A 20,066-nucleotide genomic window follows, 5' to 3' on the forward strand; every position below is an offset into this window, starting at 1 on the left:
CAGTGGTGAGTATGAAAAAAATTTTTCATACATCCTCATTATCAAGTTGTGTACAAAGTTGCCTTAACAACCACAATCATCATCAACCTTCCCCCAAATAAAAAGATGCATAAGCAGTTCATCTAGAACTGCAGAGTAAGTAACAACATGGGACATCTTTGTGGGTAGGTAAGAAATGTTTATGTACTGTTGTTACAAGGAGTCTGTGGGATTTCTCAGTAAGGAAATCCTTTAACCTGCTGTCTAGATTCCAAACACCCATTCCATTTTCCAAGTCTCAAAAAATAAACAACCCAAAGATTTCAGACTTCAAACAAAAATAGGGCTGAAAGCTTCTAGGCAATATCAACACCTCCCAGGGCTTTAAATGGAATCCCTAGAGGCCCATTGGGAAAAACATGTATTGGGGCTTTTCTGGCCCCTAAATAAACTTGCTAATAAAAACAACTTGGCAATGCAAGGAACAGTGCAGGAGTATCAGTTGAAAGTTGTGGACTTTTCCATTTCAGGTATCCCCCTTTCTTACAAACAATTCCAATACATATAATATTAGCATGAAATTTTAAATGGCATATTCCTAAAAGTATGTGCCTTCCACAATTTGAAGCCACACGCCTTATGAAAACATTGCAGTTACCTTATATCAATAGAAATCACTATTTCCTACTCTGCAACATTTTCAGGCATACATACTAAAATTTCTGTGGATATGTTCTGTGTTTTTCCAAAGCAACGTGTATTTAGTAAATCATCTTTGTGATTATTTCTGTAACATGCATCTCTCCCATTCAATGAGGCACTCAGATCCATGAGGACAGCGTTGCACATGTGTCTTCATTACTATATCCTCCACATCTAACCCCATTCTAGGCACACAGCAGATGCTCAGTAAATACTGTTGAATGAAAGGATATCGGCAGCATGGAAGAAGCAGAAAGAAAGAAAACTGTTTTTTTAAACATTTACACCAGTAGTTCTGAAACTCTAAAACGCATCAAAATTACCTGGAGGGCTTCTTAATACATCCCCCGAGTTTCTGACTCAGTAGGTCAAAGACACAGGACCAAAGGGATGACCACAAAGCTGCCCATCCAAGGATCTAACTCTGAGAACCACTCTTTCGGCAGTTCACCTGTCAATCAGCTCTTAGAAAATCAAAATGCACAGGATACACTGACTGAGCATCTACCAGTGGTTGAATCCTCTATTACCTACCAGGTAACCCACGCAGGTCCTTGCTCCAAACACTATCGAAACTGCCAACACAGGACATGTACAAGGGGTCAATACACAGACACATGTCCAAAACAGCAAGAAGTCATTAGTCCAGTCAAACTAAAGACGTTTTATTTCTCCAATGCCTTTCTTTATGATGTATCCTACTGTGCAGTTTAATCTATTTTTCTCAGCTAGAAATTACTAAGCCACAATGCATAGCCGTTCTTCTTTGTATTACCCCACTTCATTTCACTTACTAATGGGAGTTTCATCTAAGGCCAGGGCACAAAATGCAGGGAGAGAGCCCATTTTTAAGCTTATTTATGTTTTTTATATTTCACCGTTTGTAAAGGCCAGGGCAGTGATCGACCCTCATTCCTTAATGATCAGAAATCAAGCAGAGGCATTGCTATGGTAGATATATATCCATCACCACCAGGCTGAACCAAAGGATGCACAAAAGGAATCCAACAGAATCCCAAACTCTAACTCTCGCATCATTACATCGGTTTTTAAAGCAGAGCCGGCATTAACTTTCAAATGCATACTTTTCTCATGACCCTGTTCTGGATTTAAGTGCATTTATATCCAGATTATAATCACAGAAGATATTTAATTACATAATGTTTGCAAGTACTTTGAAGATATAAAGTGCTCTATAAACGCTAAATATTATTATTATTCAAATACAGTTTCTAATTACTGCTTACAACCTAGTCCACCCACCACACTGCTATATTTCGAAGACAGGCAGCTAAAAAAAAAAAAGAAAAATACCTAGAGGTAGAAATGATGAAACTATATCCATGTAAAGCTCTGGATTGTTACCCTAGGCATAAATAACATATAGTCATTTTAAATGGAGGGTTAGGTTATAAAATTTAGTAAGTCAAGGCAATTGACCTCCAAAAGACTGACAACCACAAAATTGTGATGTTAATAAATTCTTACTTATAAACCAAGTGGCAAGTGGATGGTGGTCTAAAACACAGGGCTCTTTACTCTTTGATTGCCAGCTCCAGCTTCCATTTTCTCCATTGTAATTTTAAAATATCAACATCCATCTTAAAAAAAAAAAGTGTAACCGAAGATATTAATTTCAGTAATTATCTGGCAGATAAAAGATTGAGAATGGCTCCCGCTATAACATGTCTTCTGTCTCATCTTGCCATCTTCTGTGGTAATCCACAAATTCAGTGGTCTCCAATTCTTAAAACATGGAAACCTTTGAGCCTGACTCCACATGTCTTCCAAACACACACTTGTTGGACGATTTTTCCAAAGAGAATCACAGTTAAAATGTAAACATCCCTTATACACAATGTACAAGGAAATCACTGCCAATCCCCAAATGGTTTGTATTTTAGGTTTTTAGGCAAGAAAAAGAACAACTACATATTTTAAACTGACCTGGGTTATTGAAAAAACAAAATCACAAAGAAACATCCTGGAAATAACTCTTAAAACACTATGCTCATCTAAGAGATCTTGTGCCCAAAACACAAGGCTTCTGGGAAATCTGTGAACCCCAGGGAAAAAATACATCAGACAATTTTAATGTCATAGCAAGGTCTGCAAGGTCTGTAAGTCAAATACTGGCCAAGTGAGTCACTATGGGCAGTGCCTCTGGGGCAGGTCAGTTGTAAGCGTCGTCATTTAGTAGCTCTGTGACCTTTGGTAAATTAATTGATTTTGCTAAGCCTCAGGTGTTCATCAGAAAATGATATACACTTATCGTATAGGAAATTGGGAGGTACTTTGACAGTGTCAGGAGCCTTAGCAATCACTCATATACTTTCATTGTAAATTGCACTTCTAAGAAGTAATTCTAAGGAAACAGATGTATACAAAGACTTGTGTATAAGGATGTTTACCGAAGCACTAGTTATAGAATTGAAAAGTTGGAAATAACCAAAAGCTTCAATAGGAATCGGTTAAATATATTATGATACATTCCTTCACTAAAATGCTAAGAAGTCATTAAAAACACACGATTAGAAATTTGCACACTGATGGAACATCTAAATAAATTTTACATTACATACTAATTTGGGGGGCACAATAATAAGAGCATTGTGGTTGTGTATTTTTAAGAGTTTATCTTTTAGTGATGCACACTGAAATATTTACAAATGAAATGATATGAGGCTTCAAAATAATATGGGGGAGGAAGTGGATCGGGGTGTAGCTACAACACGATTGGGCACAAGTGGATAATTGTTAAGTTGGGGGCTCATTATACTACTCTGTCTACCTTTTTAAATAACAGTTTTAACTAGATTTAATTCACATCCCATAAAATTTACCTTTTTGAAATGTACAAGTAATTTTTAGTATATTCACAGAGTTGAGCAACCATCACCATTATCTAATTTTAGGATATTAGCAGTCACTTCCCACACCCCCTCTCCTCCAGCTTCAGCTACTAATCTACTTTCTGTCTCTATGGACATTTCATATAAATGGAATCATACAACATGTGGCCTTTTGTGTCTGGCTTCTTTCACTTAGCATAGGTTCATCCATATTATAGCACTAATGGCACTTCCTTTTATTGCCAATAATATTCCATTGTACAATATGCTCCATTTCATTTACTCATTCATCAATTGATAGATAGTAAGACTGTTACCACTCTTTGTCTATTATGAAGAATGTTACCACAAACATTGGTTTACAAGTTTTTTGTGTGGATATATGTTTTTCAATTCTCTTGGGTATATACCTAGGAGTGGAATTGCTGGGTCACATGGTAACTATATTTAACATTTTGAGGAACTGCCAACTTGTTTTCCAAAGTGGCTGTACCATTTTATATTCCCACCAACAATGTATGAGCACTCTAGTATTATTTCTACTCTTACATAAGTTTAAAATTCCCCATAATAAAGAGTTTAAAGTTTATGCCATATGAAAACATTAATAGCATACCAAAAGGCTAATTATTAAGTTTCAAAAACAGATTGGAGATAACATATAATGATTTGATCTTAACTTTTAAAAGCTATCTACTTAGCTATGCATAAAAAAAATATCACTAAGCCATATACCAAAATGTATATGTGGTCATCACTGGAAATTTTGAATACTTTTTGCATTTTCTCCATTTTCCAAATTTTCTGCAATGACCATGTTGCTTTTATAATGAGAACAAGAAAGGCTTTTTTAAAATTAAACAAATGTTTAATTTTCAGCAGTCTTTACTCCCATTCACAATTTACATTTTCTGGGCCCTGGAGCCCCAGAGGTCATCCTGGTGGGGATTCCTAAGAAAATCAAATAAACGCATTGTTTTCATGAAGCCAACTGTCTAGTCGTGAACATAATTCAAGACAGAAAGTTCTGAGTGCTCTAAAAGACATGTGAGGTAGTTCTGAGAGGGTTTACAAGTGGAAAGGATAACTTCTACTTGAGAAATCAGGGACGATTTTGTGGGAAAGGTGGCATTTGAATGTTTAGTGTTAGGGGCGTAGGGACAGAAAAGAATAAGGTAGGGCACACCCTAAAGAGAGAAGGAAGTTGTTCTCTATGGCAGGAGTGAAAGAATGGCCATTAAAACTGCAGCATGTGGTAGGAGGCCCAGCTGAATTTTGGCTGGTCTTGACAGAATGCTGAAGACTAACACGGCTGCACAAGAGACACTAGTCAGGAGAAGGCTGGTGGTAGAGACATAGGAACCAAGTCTTGTCATGGGTGCTGCCCAGGGGACAGTAACTGCGGCAGTGGTTGGGAGGAATGGAGAGAAGGGGACCCATGCAATAGATATTAAAGAAAGATTTTTAAGATTGAGGTGAAACAAAATGTGCTTTGAGAATTTCAAAGCACCCCCGTGAGACAATTGGAGACAGCGTGGGCATGTAGAAAGTAGATAGAGAGAAATAAGCTTCCAACCAGAATGGAAGAAATTACAAGCGGAATTCATCCAACGTTTTCTATTTAAGTCCTCCCTCTCGCTCCACTAGGAACCTTATATTTATATGTGCAGAATAACATTTCATTCAAAAAATATCATCCAGATTTTCTTGGAATTCTTAGCATTCTGCTAGCTCAGGGCCTGTTCTCAGACAACTGCTTCTCCCACAGAAATGGAAGAACGAATTTGACATAAAAGCATCTTTCAGACACAAGTTATCCCAAATTCTATCAGAAACACAGACTCAGAGATGGCTTGTGCTCAGCTGGGCGTGGCGGCTATGATTCAATCACAATCGCTCAAAGCTGGGTGGACTTTAGAACCAGTATCACTGAAAAAAGGAATGGCACAGAACAAGAAGGGCACAGAAGATTAATTCCAGGGCAGAGACACAGAATGAAGAAAGGGCCAACCAGCAAGACTCAAAACTATAAGATTTCAAAGAGCCTTACAGATAAGGGGGGAAATGTGACATTTCCATGAAGGAAAAGTGTGTGTATTCTTTCATCAACAAAATATTCCATGACCTCCTAAGTAGATAATTATGCAAACAGCAAACCATGACTTACATTAGCTTTTGTACTAAGATTACTCTAGTTAATAATGAATACTGAAAATGATTATGCATACTTCTCTGATGTTCTGATAACTACCACTACACCCTATTTTATTATGATGCAATGTCATGGCAAAGAAAACACCTGTTTAATATCTCTAAAATACAATAAACATATCTAATTTAAAAACTGCTATGCTATTTTCATTTTAAGATAACTGTTATCAATTCCGGCAACTTTACTAAACTCTCACTTAACACCAAATTTAAGTGCTCTTGGGTAATGAATTAATAATGATTCAAGATTTCTTTAAGCCCCATGAGACCTCTGGACAGAACGTTTTTAAACTTGTAAACACTGGACTAGTAGTTTATGGTTTCAGACACCCACTCCTCCGACCCTACCCCTCCCAAACACAAACTTTGAAAAGGTACAAGCATAATAAATTTGTTTTTAGTTGAATATGAGAAAAAGCGTTGCTTATTTTTTTTAAAAAAAAAAAAAAAGGAAAAGAGAAATTAGAAGGTTTTAATGAATAATGTTGATATTTGATACTGGTTTAGAAATATGCTAATCTCCAAAAAGCTTCTGGGCTGTGCTCACCTTATATGTAATCCATGCTGATAGTGGGACAAAGGTCAACCCAGGCCATCAGAGAAACATACAAGGTCATATTGGTACATTAAAAAAAAAAGACTATTAAAAAAATGCAGGACTTTCTGATATCTTTTTTCTCAGGATCATTGTCAATTAGGTGTAACGATTGGGATCAAATGTTGGTGTCACCACGTTTCGCACAAGATTGTATTTAATCATGGAATAGCATATTCATATAATGCTTTATGGTTTTCAAAGCATTGTTATAAATATAATACTTTATTTGATTTTTGAAACCAGTGTATGAGGAAGGCAAGCAGTTGTGAACCTTCCCATTTTTAAGTTATTTATGGTTAGATGACTTCCCCAAAGTCACAACTCATTATAATAAGACACAGACATACAACCCAGTGCTCAGTCTCCTTTCACTCACTCATTCATACATTTATGCATTTATTCAACAAACTGGGACTATGGACTCAAAGATGAACAAGACCAAGCCTGGCCTAAAGGAGCCCACCGTTTAGTGAGCTGGCAGAAAGAAAAGCCACGCACCATTGGTAACACAAGCATGAAGCGTGTAGCAGGAAAGATGTGTGCACGCCTTCCAGATGAGGCCAATTTTTACATCTAGGTTTCTATGGAGAAAGAAATAACTAGGCCCGAAGAGACTGAGGGGTAGGGGGAAAGACAAGCAGAGGTCATCTAATTCCATTCAAATAGAAAAGTGAGTGCGAGTCCTGGCAGAAACTTAGAGTATGAATTCAGCAGCAGCCAATCTTGCCCTTGAATGTCCTTGCTCTTTGGGCCAAGCTAAAGACAGCCAAGGTGCTCAGATTCAGATATACGCTAATCTCCAAAAAGCTTTCTGGGCTGATCTCACCTCATATGTAATAAAGCATTCTAGTGGCAAATTTCATTTCTTTTAATACTGTGATGTCTTGAAGGAAAAGTGACTCAAGCCCTGGGTTTGAATGAGCAGATTGTTTTCTGTAGCCTATATGTAGATACACATTTCATATACCCACATGGACAATTTATATCCATAATACTAATATATAAGTATCCACATAGATTATACAAAACCTACATAGAACTCTATAAACCTCACATGCAGAGACGAATGAATAATGTGTATATCTAGATGACCCCTGAGACATGTTCAGATGGAGATGGGTTATGGAGAGAGGTTATCACACAGGACAACCATCTGTCCTAGACGATTTAGACAGTCATTTATTGCAGAGGAGGAAGTGAAGGGGGGTTGAACAAGATGAATTCCAAAGGCTCCTAAAAGCTCCATGATTTTATGTATTATGAGCTTATGTATTATGAGCATGAAACAGTTTCTTCATTCTCGAGAAATAAAATTCCATGACCCTGGAGAAATTATTCCTCTCTGTCATTCTTTGTGCTCAGGCAGAAAATGTATTATTGATTTCTGATTCAACCACAGACAATGTGACTTAGAGAAAAGAGCATTGAAGGAGGAGTCAGGAAACCCAGATTCTCTCCCCCAAACAACCCAGGAAGGGGGGTGGGGGGGTGGCTGTGTGACCTTGGGCAACAGTCTTCACATCTCTGGGCTTCAGCTTCCCAGGTATTAAATGAAAGAAGTGGCTAAGTGTCCTACAATTCTTTTCCATTTCTAAACCTATGAAATCATCCCCTCCCCCAAGACTTAGTTTATCTCTGGAGCTCTAAAAATCAGGACTAATAAAGCTGGATTCAGATCATCTCTTTCCTAACCAAAAACGATCCTGTTTTATCTTACTTTTTAAAACCATCCAAATCTTGCATAATTTAAATGATCGGTGCTGTCATTGGTTGCTCTGGTTTAAATTATGCATTGTTGCTATTTGGGGAAAATTTAGACCAGGTCCAGTCTGGGATCACTGGCGGAGAACAATAAGCCCCCAAAGTGAGAAGGATAAAGGCCTCTCCAGACAGGATCGGCTTTTAATGCACTGAGCTCAGGGTTTACAAAAAGAGCATTGATTGTGTACATTAAAGAGCCACTGAAACAGCAAAGGACTGGGAAGGCTGCAGCAAATTCTCCTAGAAGCCACTGACCTTGGCTGCATTTCAGGGGTCAGGCATTCCCAAAAGGTTCTCAGCAGGCAGGCTGAGGGTTTAGGAACACATGAAACCTCTCATCTCGATGAGCCCACTTCTAATTGGGGAAGACAGAGACAGATGATCTGTCCTCTGATTTGTGAAAATTACCTCTATGGTCTTTGGACTCACTCCTGGCCGGCACACCTCACCTACCACAAGACTGGTGGCAGACCCCAGCCCTCCAACTGTCTCCAAATCTGCATTTAAGTCCTCTAGGCAGCAGGCAGCCTGTTCTCCAGTCTCCTGGGCTAGCCTTCGCCCTCCCTCCCTCTTTCCACACCTCCTGCAGGCAGAAATACAGAGGCTGAGCACTCAGCCCAATTCACAAATTTCAGTGAATCTTGAAAAGATATTTTTTCAAAATATAGCTCTCAGGAGTGCAGGTCTCCCATGTGTGAACTGCCTCCAGACCTGCTGGAGAGCGCTCAGGGTTGCCCACAAGCCCTGCAGGCTCTGTGCTCAGTATCTCAAAAACCCTTCCCCAAGAAAAACCACGAGGGACACCTCTGACCAAGCCCAACTTAAATTCAGAGTGCTTTCCATTAGAGGAACGATGTCGAGATTCTGACTCAGGGAAATCACACGTTTCGCCCATTGTTCAGATGCCTTCCCCAGCCTTTGCCACTTCCCCCCACTCTGAAGTCTGGACCATCCATCCACCTGATTAACTGGCTGGCAGCAACTCCCAGTGCAGAAAGTAGGGCAAATGAATACACACACAGTCTGTAAAGGAAGCGACAGACTCAGCCAAAGCACCCACCCTGTTACCAACCCCCACCCCCAGCTGCCCAGGGGGAATGGGATTCTTCATGTGGCATTTCAACGGCAGGGAAATAGGCAGCTTACTGTAATGATGCATGAATGAGCTTTTGCTGCCCAGCTATCAAAAAAGCCAGTTACAAATGGAATCTCTGTTCCTTCTCAACCCCTTGACTGCCTTGCAGAAACCTCACCTTTTGGATGCAACGATTAAAGAGAAGGGAAGAAGGAGTTAAAAAAGAGAGGGCTAGGTAGGGAAAGAGGATTAATGACACTAAAAAAAAAAGTGACACTTTGACCATAAAGATAGCTCTTGAAAATAACGGTGGAGAAGGAGGCAATATCCAGAGAAGTGGTGGAGATTAAGGTATATAACCCCAAGATGCAGTACAATCTAACAATGTACTCCTCATGAGAGAATGTGAACTTCCAAGCTTCAACCGTCCTGCATGTCCCTGCCTTGAGAGCCACCATCAATTCGGTCTCATCCACCCTCCATGTCTCATGTATATACAGTTGCTTTTTTTAAATTTTATTTTTGGCTTAGGAGTGGAAGAAGCCGGCTGTAAATTGGAATCTACTCCTTCTAAGACCCCTGCTGCTGTCGCCACCCCCACCCCTCATCCCCTTCCCGGCAGGCAGCATCCAATTAAAATGGCAAGAAAGCTCTGCCCCCTTCCCCGAAGGAGAGGGTTGAGATTGGGGGGTGGGGGTGGGGAGGTGTCGAGGCTGCACTGGGATTCCTGGGATTCTGGTCTCAAAACAACAGCAAAATGGATTCTATACCAGTGATGTCTTAGTCAATACAATGAAACGGTGTCTGAGGCAATTCACGTGAAGGTAAACGCAAGCCAGTGGGGCTGAGGGTTGGGAGGTGCTCTACAAAGGACTGGCCACAGACAGGGAACACACACACACACACACACACACACACACACACACTCGGGAGTTCCGGTCTGATTGGGGAACAGCAGAGAACACATCCCTTTCACCTGCTTAAGTTCGCCATAAAACTGAAATGTCACAGCCACAAAATCAGAAAGCACAGGTTGGGCTGAGTTTAAACCATAAATAAAGGTGAGTGGCAGACTGGCCATTAAGAGAGCGCTGAGAGGGAGTCGGGGCGCGGAAGGCAGAAAAGGGGAGAAGAAGGGGCCGATGCCATCTACAAGACCAGCATAGAAATAGCTGCCCCTTCGGGGAAGCAGGTTCCACTCCGTGGGAACCACCAGGCTCGTAATGTCATCTTACAGGGAACTGTAAAACGTGAGGGGCCAGTACCTTTATTCACGCTGTTATTCTTTTTGCAGAAAGAATCAGGTCTCGCGCCTTGGCACGAGACGACTGCGCCGGGCTTGTGCGCGCACACACACACACACACAACACATATGAGCCTTTCATTTTAATGCGCTTACAAGGGTCTAAGATGAAACTGGCATAAGCTCCACACGCTCCTGGGGGTTTTCGGCCACAACCAGTGGACACGTACCGTACAGCCCCGGCTGTAGGGGCTTCGGAGAAAGCACCTCAGCAGCCCCCAAATCCAAACGAGAATCCAGGTTCCCTCCGCGTCGCATTCGCCCGCCTCTGCCTACCAGCCCCAGTCAACGCACCGATCCCATTCACCCGGACCCAAACCACGCGAAAGAAATCAGAAAACGTTCTACTCACCCTCAGAGCCGAGAGATCGATTTCATCCAGGCTGCGAGCCGGAGAGTCGCTCGCCATGTCTACTTCTTCGCCAGAGAAATGGACCAAAACCACCCCGAAGCTTTTCCCTTGGAAATTCCACCTTGGTCTATTTCACTCGCGTCCTCATGCGGGTGTCGCGCCAGAGGCCCCTGGGCCCAGCCTCCCCCGCCCACCCCGGCTCCACTGCGCCGGATCCTGATCGTCCGCGCCTGGGTCCGCCCGGTCCAGGAGCCCAACCTGCGCTGATCTCCAACCCCGGAGCAGCGGTGCGTGTGGGCTGCGCGCCCTGATCGGCTAAAGGCGCTGGGGCTGCGTGGGTGTATTTAAATGGGACATGCTTCTTTGCTTGTGCGTGGATGGCGGCTGCATTGGCTGTTATAATGAGACACATCAACTCCTCCACTCAGCTGGGGGGTGGGGGTGGAGAACCACACAGAACTGTCTATCATCGCTTCCTGGGAGGAGTAAAGGGGAGAAAGAGGCGGAGGAGGCGTGGCCTCCGACTGGAAAGAGGCCGCGCTTCCTGACCCGTTCCCTCTGCACCAGAGTGGACGGGGGAGGGGCGGGGACCCTTTCCGCCCAGGCTTTTGTGGACTAATAGGGCTGGCTTTGAAGAGTTGTTTCTTAACCCTGCGGGCCTTATCGTAGGGGCAAAGGGGCTATTTGAACACACACATTATTGTGTGTCCAATTCGTGCGCTGCAGCAGTATGGCCATTTAATCGCATCTGGCGGTTTCTCGGCAGGGTTCAAATGCTGTAGCGCTGAAAACATCCAGGAGAAAAAAAGAGCGACGCCCTCCCTCCCCCATTAATTATTTGTGGGGCTGGAGTAACGCAGGCTGGTGCAACCGGTGCATATAAGGACTTGTGTGCAAGGAAAGGGATCCGCCTCCAGCCGCGGAACGAATGGGGGAGAACGCGCGCTCGCACGGTGCGCCCTGCCCCGCGCCTCGGCAATTGTCCCCCGCGGCTAGGTGGGGTCCGCCAGCTGCCCCTGGGCTCCCGGATGGCGGGTCACTCGGGTAGGAAGGTTTTTCAGAAGCGGGAAAGCTGGGAGTCCGAGTTCCCTCTTCGCACCGCCACACCCAGGACCTGCCCGTGCCGCAATTCCCCCACGGAAACAACCGAATTGAAACGAGAAGCTTGCTCTCTGGGTGCACTAGCTCTAATTCTTCAGGTAACTCCAAAGGCAACATTGGGTAAGGCAGCGCACGCCGACTCAGGACTCTACATTTCTCTTTCAGGCAACGTTACCGCGGCTGACCTACCCAGATTGATGGAGAAAGTTTGGCTGGCGTGTAAGATGTAACATACGAGATGTACGACCAGAGAGCAATTCCACTCCACCCGCTTTCTCATTTAAAGGCTGAACATTTACAGTGGTAAACATGACATTCAAGAGTAATCAAGAGTGTGAAGTCGCTTCCCCAGCCCCCCCCCACTACCCCCCCCCCAGCCTTTCCCATGATAAATACATACGTAGAAAGAAACGCTAAAATTGAACTTTTGCTCAAATACAGCAGTAGCTTTGAAAGCATCACCGTTGCACCTCTGTTAAGATGAGAATTTACTTCTGGCCAAATACATTGAGGATTTTTTTATCGTGTAGATATCAGCTTAAGAATAAGACTTTTGAATGAATGAATGGATGGATGGATGGAAGCCCAAGCAGTTAGTTCGTCAGGACTGCAGACATTAGAAGGCTTTTAAAAAGCATTCGATAGGCGCTGTGCTGTGTTTGTTATTATTATGTTTATATGCACTGTGCATCATGAAACTTGAAAAAGATTACAGCTCAATGGCCACAGAGTTGTTTAAGAGCTTTTGCCATTAAAACGTCAAACGTTTAAACGTGTTATATTCAAAACGCTCTATGTGATCTCTTATTTTTTAATAAAATCATCCAGCTCGGGGTGGTAAGTAATGGTTTAGTAAGCCACCATGTCAAAATGACGTAGAAAACTATCATTTCCTATTATCATCCTTATTTTTCCCTTATAAGTGCCTTTTTTACCCTTAATCTAGATGACAAGTGTTGAAAAAAATTAAGTTGAGACCAGGTATTGAGATCTATGAACAGAACTATTGCTAAAACTCCAAACATATTTAAAATGAGATAAACTTTGTTTTTTTTTTATGGAGAACCTTCATTTTATACTCCAGATTTTATTTGAAACATCAGAAATGGATCATTTCTTTTGGCATTAGTATGCTGTTTCAGGCCATGAGAATGCCGTAATACTGGCACTACATTCTACCCTTGGATTTAGAGTTACATCACAAAACTGTATATTCCGTCATTTGGTATTACATGGGAGAGGGCTTCCTAGGAGCCTGGAGGATGAGGAGAGTCGGGTAGAGGCAGGGGTGCTGGCTGCAGGAAATACCATAAGAGGAGAGGTAAATAGCCAAGGCACCTCCAGCTGGTAAGGGAAGAAAAAGAGGAAATTTGAAGCAGCTGGTGCTAGAGGTGGAGTAATAGTGGTTACTGGGCTGAGGAAGACAGTAGACATCAGATCAGGTAGGGCTTCGTAAACCTCCTGTCCTGTTGTTATTTAATATTTTCTTTGAATCAATATTTTTTTTACATTTAAAAGGAAACATAAGTTACTACTATAAATGGAAAGCTAGCAACACTTGCTAAAAAGAAAAAAAGAAGAGAACCATTGAAATAAATATAATGGAAAATAAAGCAATATCATTAAATTCTAGTTAGCGATCATGGCCTGCTTCAGGCTTCTATTCTGAGGCCTGCTGTTAGGTAGTTGTTAAAAGAGAGGTTAACAAAAGCCAGAAAAATCATTCAAAATTTGACCAAAGTGAGATTTTCTTCTGGGTGTAATCCGAGAGATTGAAAGCATTGCTATCATTTATGTGCAGTTTGAAAGCCTGCAGAACAATATGATATTCTGCTTCTATCTATCTAAATATAAAAAACATGGACATAGGCTTAGATTCTGTTTATATCTGTCTTAACTATAAAAACCATGGACACAGGCAGGAAGGATATAGATTAACCTCAGGATAGTGAGAATGGAAGAAATAAAATAGTATGGGAAGGCACAAAGGAGGCTCCAACAATGATGTCTAATTTATTTTTTTAAATATCACAAGCAAATATTGCTAAATGCTTGGAATTGCTAAATCTGGATCATTACACTAATGGCTATTCATTATATTGTTCTCTGTATCTTTTTGTATATTTGAAATATTTTTGTTTTAAAAATATTTATAAAAAAGAGAATTCCAAAGGGGGTTATGGTCTCTATATTAGGTTCAATGTTATTTATTGTCAAATCCATGCTCCAACTAAAATAAACACTGTGGAAATCAGTAACACTGCTGGTGGAGCTTCTAAAAGCACACTCTGTACATCTTATGTCACCACAAAGCCCTAAATATAACAGAAAATATATTTTTAAAAATTCATTAGAGTTCTAGAAGACAAAAAAGACAGCATCCATGGTTCAGCAATTCAGAGGACTTCCTAGAGTATATGACACAGGCAGGATTGGATTGCCAGTTGAGCTACAAGCCAAAACTGTATGGGGTGGGACCAGAGTGAGAGCTGGGGCAGCTTCAAGCTCAGAGGCAAAGGCTAAAAAGAGCAGGTACTTTCATCATGAAGAACGATTAAAGAATGGCATTCATTCATTCTTTCATTCATTCAACAACTGTACGGATCATTTACTCTGTGCAAGACACAATACTAGGCCCTGGAGATTTTCCTTCACAGAGTCAGATAATAAACTTATAACTAATTGATAACTAAGATTATTTTAGATGGTGGTAATCGAAATGAAGAAAATTAAGCAAGGTAATGAGAATTAGCAGGTGGATGTGTCCACCCCCAGCCCTGACACCCACTATGAGTATGGGCGCTCGGGCCAAGGAGACAGGGTATCACCCCAAGGAACTGATCACCAAGTGCTAAGAGAAATGGGACCACATACACACAGGCAGAAGGTAAACTATCTGCACACCCTGCCTTGCACCATGTCCTCTCCCCCCGCTTCCCACCACATTCAGCAAAGTCAACACTCAGAATTAGAATCCACATCACAAATAGGCAAATGAGATTTCCAAACAGTAAGATGAGTAGATAACCCAGAACACTAATCATTTGTGGAAACCTATTACTATCAAAGAGAGGCATTACCTACAGTCAACAAATGAATTAAACACCCAAAGTTATTTTTAATAGCGCAAAAAGAAGTTTTATACTATATATATATACTATATACTATATATTTTTATACTATATATATACACATATATATAGATGTGTGTATATATATATATATATTATCCTCAGAGGGATAATAGAGGACCTTACATTCATAAAACAACCACATTGTTATGAAAGCAAACCGGTTAGAGGACTAATTAGAAATATATTTATGAATTTTTTATATGAATAGAAAGATTGAACAATAATAGGTAATGCTGCAGACTCTCCCAAGTATTCACATATTAGCGTATTTAATCTTTATATTTACAAAATAGACAATATTATTAGTATATTCATTTTATAGATGAGTAAAGTGAAGAATAGAAAGGTTAATTAATTACTCAAGGCAACACAGGAATAAATGGCTGAACCAGAATTTGAACTCAGGCTCTTAATCACCATGCTATATTGACTCAAGCTAGACTGAAGGGTGAATTAATAAGATGGAAGATTGGGCTCAGTTTTCTCCCAGATTGCAGGAGACAGGATAAGGCAATGGCAAAAACTCAAGTAATATAGATAATAAATCCAGAAGTTTCAACATTCATCTAATAGGAGATCTAGAGAAGGGATAGAAGGAAATACTCAAAGAAATTATTTAAAGTGTTCTTGTATCTTCAGGCTAAAAGCTCCTATTCAGTGCATACGTGAAAAACACCACACTTGTAGACATCATGATGGAATTTCAGAGCATCAAGGATCAAAAAGGAAATTCTAACCAGATCACCTACTTCTCATCAGCAACAAATGGATCCTAATAGATAATGGAACAAAGTATTCTATTGGGATTGTTTTTGACCTAGAATTCTCTATTCAACTAACATTGAAGACAGAGTACATTTTCAGATACACAAGGATTCAAATGGGTGATCATCTCTTAAATTATTATTGGAAAATGTATTCTACCAAAAAGAAAACTGAATCAAAACAGAAAACATGCAATACAAAAAACAGTGAATGGTAAGCAAAGGCAGCTCACTATGTTTGTTACCCACTCCAAGGCATTCTCTTTCTTCCTTACTGGCAAAACTCTGATTCTGAGAACTTAACCTTCAGGTGTTTAAAGAATACGGCCTCTCCCCAGCCCCAGTAAGAGAGTGAATATTAACTGATCTACACTCATCATAGCGATTCTATTCTGTCTCCAAATGATTGGTTCAGACATAGGCATTATCATGCAACACTGACTAAAGAAAAGTAACGAGAAGTCTGGTGGGGAAACCATAAGAATGGTTTACCACTTTGGGAAAAAAAAAAGAAGCAGCAAATGAAAAGAGAAGAGGGTCAGGAAAAGCTTCCTGGCCATGGTAGCCATTCTCCACAGTAGCTTCCAATCCACCTCACCTCCTGGTATTTACACCCTTGTGCAGGTGTTTCTAACACAGAATACAGAGAACTTCCAAACTGGGTAATAAAAGGCATTTCTTGATCTCTTGGTCCCTTTGTTCTAAGCAAAGTTTCTCAGCCTCAGCCCTGTAGGCACATGGGGCCAGAGAACTCAGGTTGTCAGGGACTGTCCTGTGCAGTACACAATGTTTAGCAGCATCTTTGGTCCCTACCCACTAGCTGCCCATTTGTGACAACCAAAAATGTCTCCAGACAATGCCAAATGTCCCCTGGAGAGCAAAGTCACCCCCAGTTGAGAACCACTGCTCTAGGGGAAGCCAGCCACTGTGTCCTGTGGACATTCATGCAACGTGCCAGCCATGTCAGTGAGCTGCTTTGAAGTGGATCCTCCAGTCTAGTCAAGCTTTCAGTTGACTGCAGTCTCTGATGGCTTTAACTGCAACCTCATGAGAGATCCTAAGCTAGAACCACCCAACCAAGCTGCTCCCAAATCCCTGCCCCACAGAAACCATGATAGATAATAAGTTATTGTTGTTATAAACCAGCTGATTTGTTATGCAGCAATAGATAACTAATGCACTGTCTTCAGACAGGGCCGTGTGCAAATACAACAGCTGGAGCTACAGCAGCCATCTTCCTTCGGGGTCAGGATGAGCCTGAGAAAGAAAGCAGCGAGTAAAAAACATTTGGATCCTTAATGACATCATTGAGACACCAGATTAATCCAGGAACAACCTATCTCTGAACTTCTTTGTATGTGACATAAGTTTTCCTCATTTTAAGCCACCTTTAGTTGGGTATCCTGCTATTTGCAACCCAAACACTTCCTGTTACAGAAAATAAAACTTTTAATTAAGTCTTTATCATTGCTCATTAAGTAAAAAGAAATAATGAAAATTAGAAACTAAAATGATCTTATCATGAGGGTAAAGGCATAAGAGAGCAAAAAGCATATTAAGATATTTGACTTATTTGACGATGTATATGGATGCTATCTCTAAATACATACAGAAAAATATAAGTTGATTATGCATGATGAATATAACAGTCACCATATAGGCAAATATAAATTGGATGTTTAAGTTAAAAACTATTTGACTGAAAAAAAAATGGAACAAGAATAACTTGACGGATTCAATAAAATGGAGAAAGAAAAAATATAAACCAGTATGTGTAGAGTAAAGGACATATTTTTGGAGTGGTGGGGCGCACTCAGAACCAGTTCTGCTTTTGTGGTAGGTAGACTAATGCCCACGCCCTCATTCCCCAATCTCAGGAACCTGAGAATATGTTACCTTACACGACAAGAGGGACTTTACACATGTGATTAAGGAATTTGAGCTGGGGAGATCATCCTGGATTAGTAGGGTGGGCAAAATGTAATCACAAGTGTTCTTAAAAGCAAAAGAGAGTCAAAATTAGAGGAAGAGGTGAAATGGAAGAAAGTGCAACATTGTTGGCTTTGAAAATGCATGAAGGGATGAAGGCAGCCTCTAGAAGCTAGAAAGGCAAGGAAACAGATTCTCCCCTGGAGTCTCCAGAAAGGAGTGCAGCTCTGCTGACACCCTGATTTTAGCCCAGTGAGACCCCTTTTTGACTTCTGACCTCTGGACTATAAGATAATAAATTTCTGTTGTTTAAAGTCACTAAGTTTGTGGTTATTTGTCATAGCAGTTATAGAAAACTAATAAGATGTCCTGTTATTTCCTTTGGAATAATTGTGTCTTTTTCCTTAGTTACAGATTTTTGGGGCTGTTACTCAGGTTTTTCTGCCCACTGGTAGCCAAAAAGTGAGTAGGTATCTGAAAGCAAAACAGTAGAAGTCCCCTTCACAAAAACCTGGAGCTTAAGAAGAACAGCAACAAGACAAAATGGTTAGCGGTTATGGTGGTACCCTACCCATAAGGTATTTACTAAAGTCCATTTCTCCTTCCTGCTTCTCAGAAGCTGCCTTGTTTCCTGTTCATTTCCAAGCTTGGTTCTCTGTGCTAACCATCCATTGTTGTGTAACAAACCACCTGAAAACTCAGTGAGTAAAACAACATTTTTTTACTTCACAAATCTGTAATCCAGGCAGGGTTTGCTGGGGGAAGGCTCATTTGCGATACATAGCATCAGCTGAGGCTGGAGGACCCACTTCTGAAATGACTCACGCATGCACGTAGCAAGTTTGGTGCTGCGTTATTCACTGAGTAATGAGCCCAGGCTGATGGCTGGGAACTTTGGGTCCTTTCCAGGTTGGTCTCGTCATAGGTCGCTGAGGTTCTTCAGGGCATAGTGGCTGAGTTACAAGAACAAGCATCCCGTGAGAACCAGACAGAAGCTGTATCACCTTTTCTGACCTAGCCTCAGAAGTCATGTGACTGCAATTCCACCATTGTCACAAATATACACAGATGCAAGAGGAAGATATACACAGCCCACCTTTCGATGGGGGGACTATCTAAGTCACATTGAAGAAGAGCGTGTGGATGGAAGATACTGTTGCAGTAGTTTTGGAAACTGAAGCCTACCACATCCTTCTAGGCTTATTATCGATTCTCTGTCCTCAGTATCTTTGCCTGTGTGCATATTAACCAGAGTTAGCTTTGGCTTTTACTTGCAACCAAAGAATAATGTAGCAAGCAGAAACACAAATATATCAGAATAAGTGCAAATATGTAAATTCCATTATTAAAAGACAGAAGCTCTCAGTGGGTAAAAGCATATCAAAATAACTGCTGTAAACTAAAAATACATATCCTTTTCAAATCTGCCATAAGAAATTGACAAATTTGACGAGGCCACAAGGCAAAGTTTGATAATTTCTAGAAGGAAGCAATCACAGACACCATATTCTCAGACCACATTAGGCGAGTTCAGTATTCATGTCATAGATTTATTTGAATACATAACTCACAATTCTTGGACCTTATTCACTAGAATGACCTTTGTCTCTCACTGCACTTAAACTTACTCCCAGAGACCCAACCAGAAATGTATTACCGTCTTAAATATCTCTGCCTTAGAAAATAAAACTCTAATTTCCTGTTGTCTAATTATATACCCTTATCCTTCTAGGATCCTTCTAGCCTTTGCTAACATTACCACTGTTTTCAACCTCAAAGAGGCTTCATTTCTGTCCAATAGTAGCATTCTTCATTCTCTTCCAATTTACCTTCCCTCTTACCCTTTGTTCCTTCCCATTCCGTGCTGGACTTCAAAGTGTTTCGGAGCCTGAAACTCAATCCTCTGCGTTCCGTACAGTATGATCTGAAGTGAAGAGCATGGTCTCTGGAGTTGAAAAACCTGAGATCAAATACCAAAATAGAAAAAGAAAAATAATACAGTTGTCTTATAGTTCTCATTTCTTGTTTTAGATAGAGATAGATAGATAGATAGATAGATAGATAGATAGATAGATAGATAGATAGGTGACTACATCTCTTTTGTATTAAATGGATTCAGAGCAATTTTTCCAATTATCTAGCACCATTTAAGCCCAAAGACAAACACAACACTTTATCTAAAGTACCAGTATTACACTTTCCCCAAATATGGAAAACTATTTTTACTAAAAATTTGGCAAGCCCTTTCATAACAGCATTTTCTGTTTTCATTCTTTGAGAAATTCCTAACAACAAATATGTATAG

At 40.7% G+C, this 20,066-nt stretch overlaps 1 protein-coding gene across 8 annotated transcripts in view; it reads right to left on the minus strand.

Annotated features, from left to right (window-relative positions):
• Positions 1 to 11,263, minus strand: part of TNIK (TRAF2 and NCK interacting kinase) — a 363,557-nt gene extending 352,294 nt beyond the window's left edge. For all 8 annotated transcript variants that reach the window (XM_019735248.2, XM_019735239.2, XM_074327892.1 and 5 more), the window contains exon 1: positions 10,834 to 11,263. In XM_019735248.2, coding sequence (XP_019590807.2) covers positions 10,834 to 10,890 — 57 coding nt within the window. In that variant the 5' untranslated portion in view covers positions 10,891 to 11,263. The remainder of the gene's footprint in view (positions 1 to 10,833) is intronic.
• Positions 11,264 to 20,066: the final 8,803 nt, after the last annotated feature.

Source organism: Rhinolophus sinicus, linkage group LG01, assembly GCF_036562045.2.
Source record: "Rhinolophus sinicus isolate RSC01 linkage group LG01, ASM3656204v1, whole genome shotgun sequence".
NCBI classification, from domain to species: Eukaryota; Metazoa; Chordata; class Mammalia; order Chiroptera; family Rhinolophidae; genus Rhinolophus; species Rhinolophus sinicus.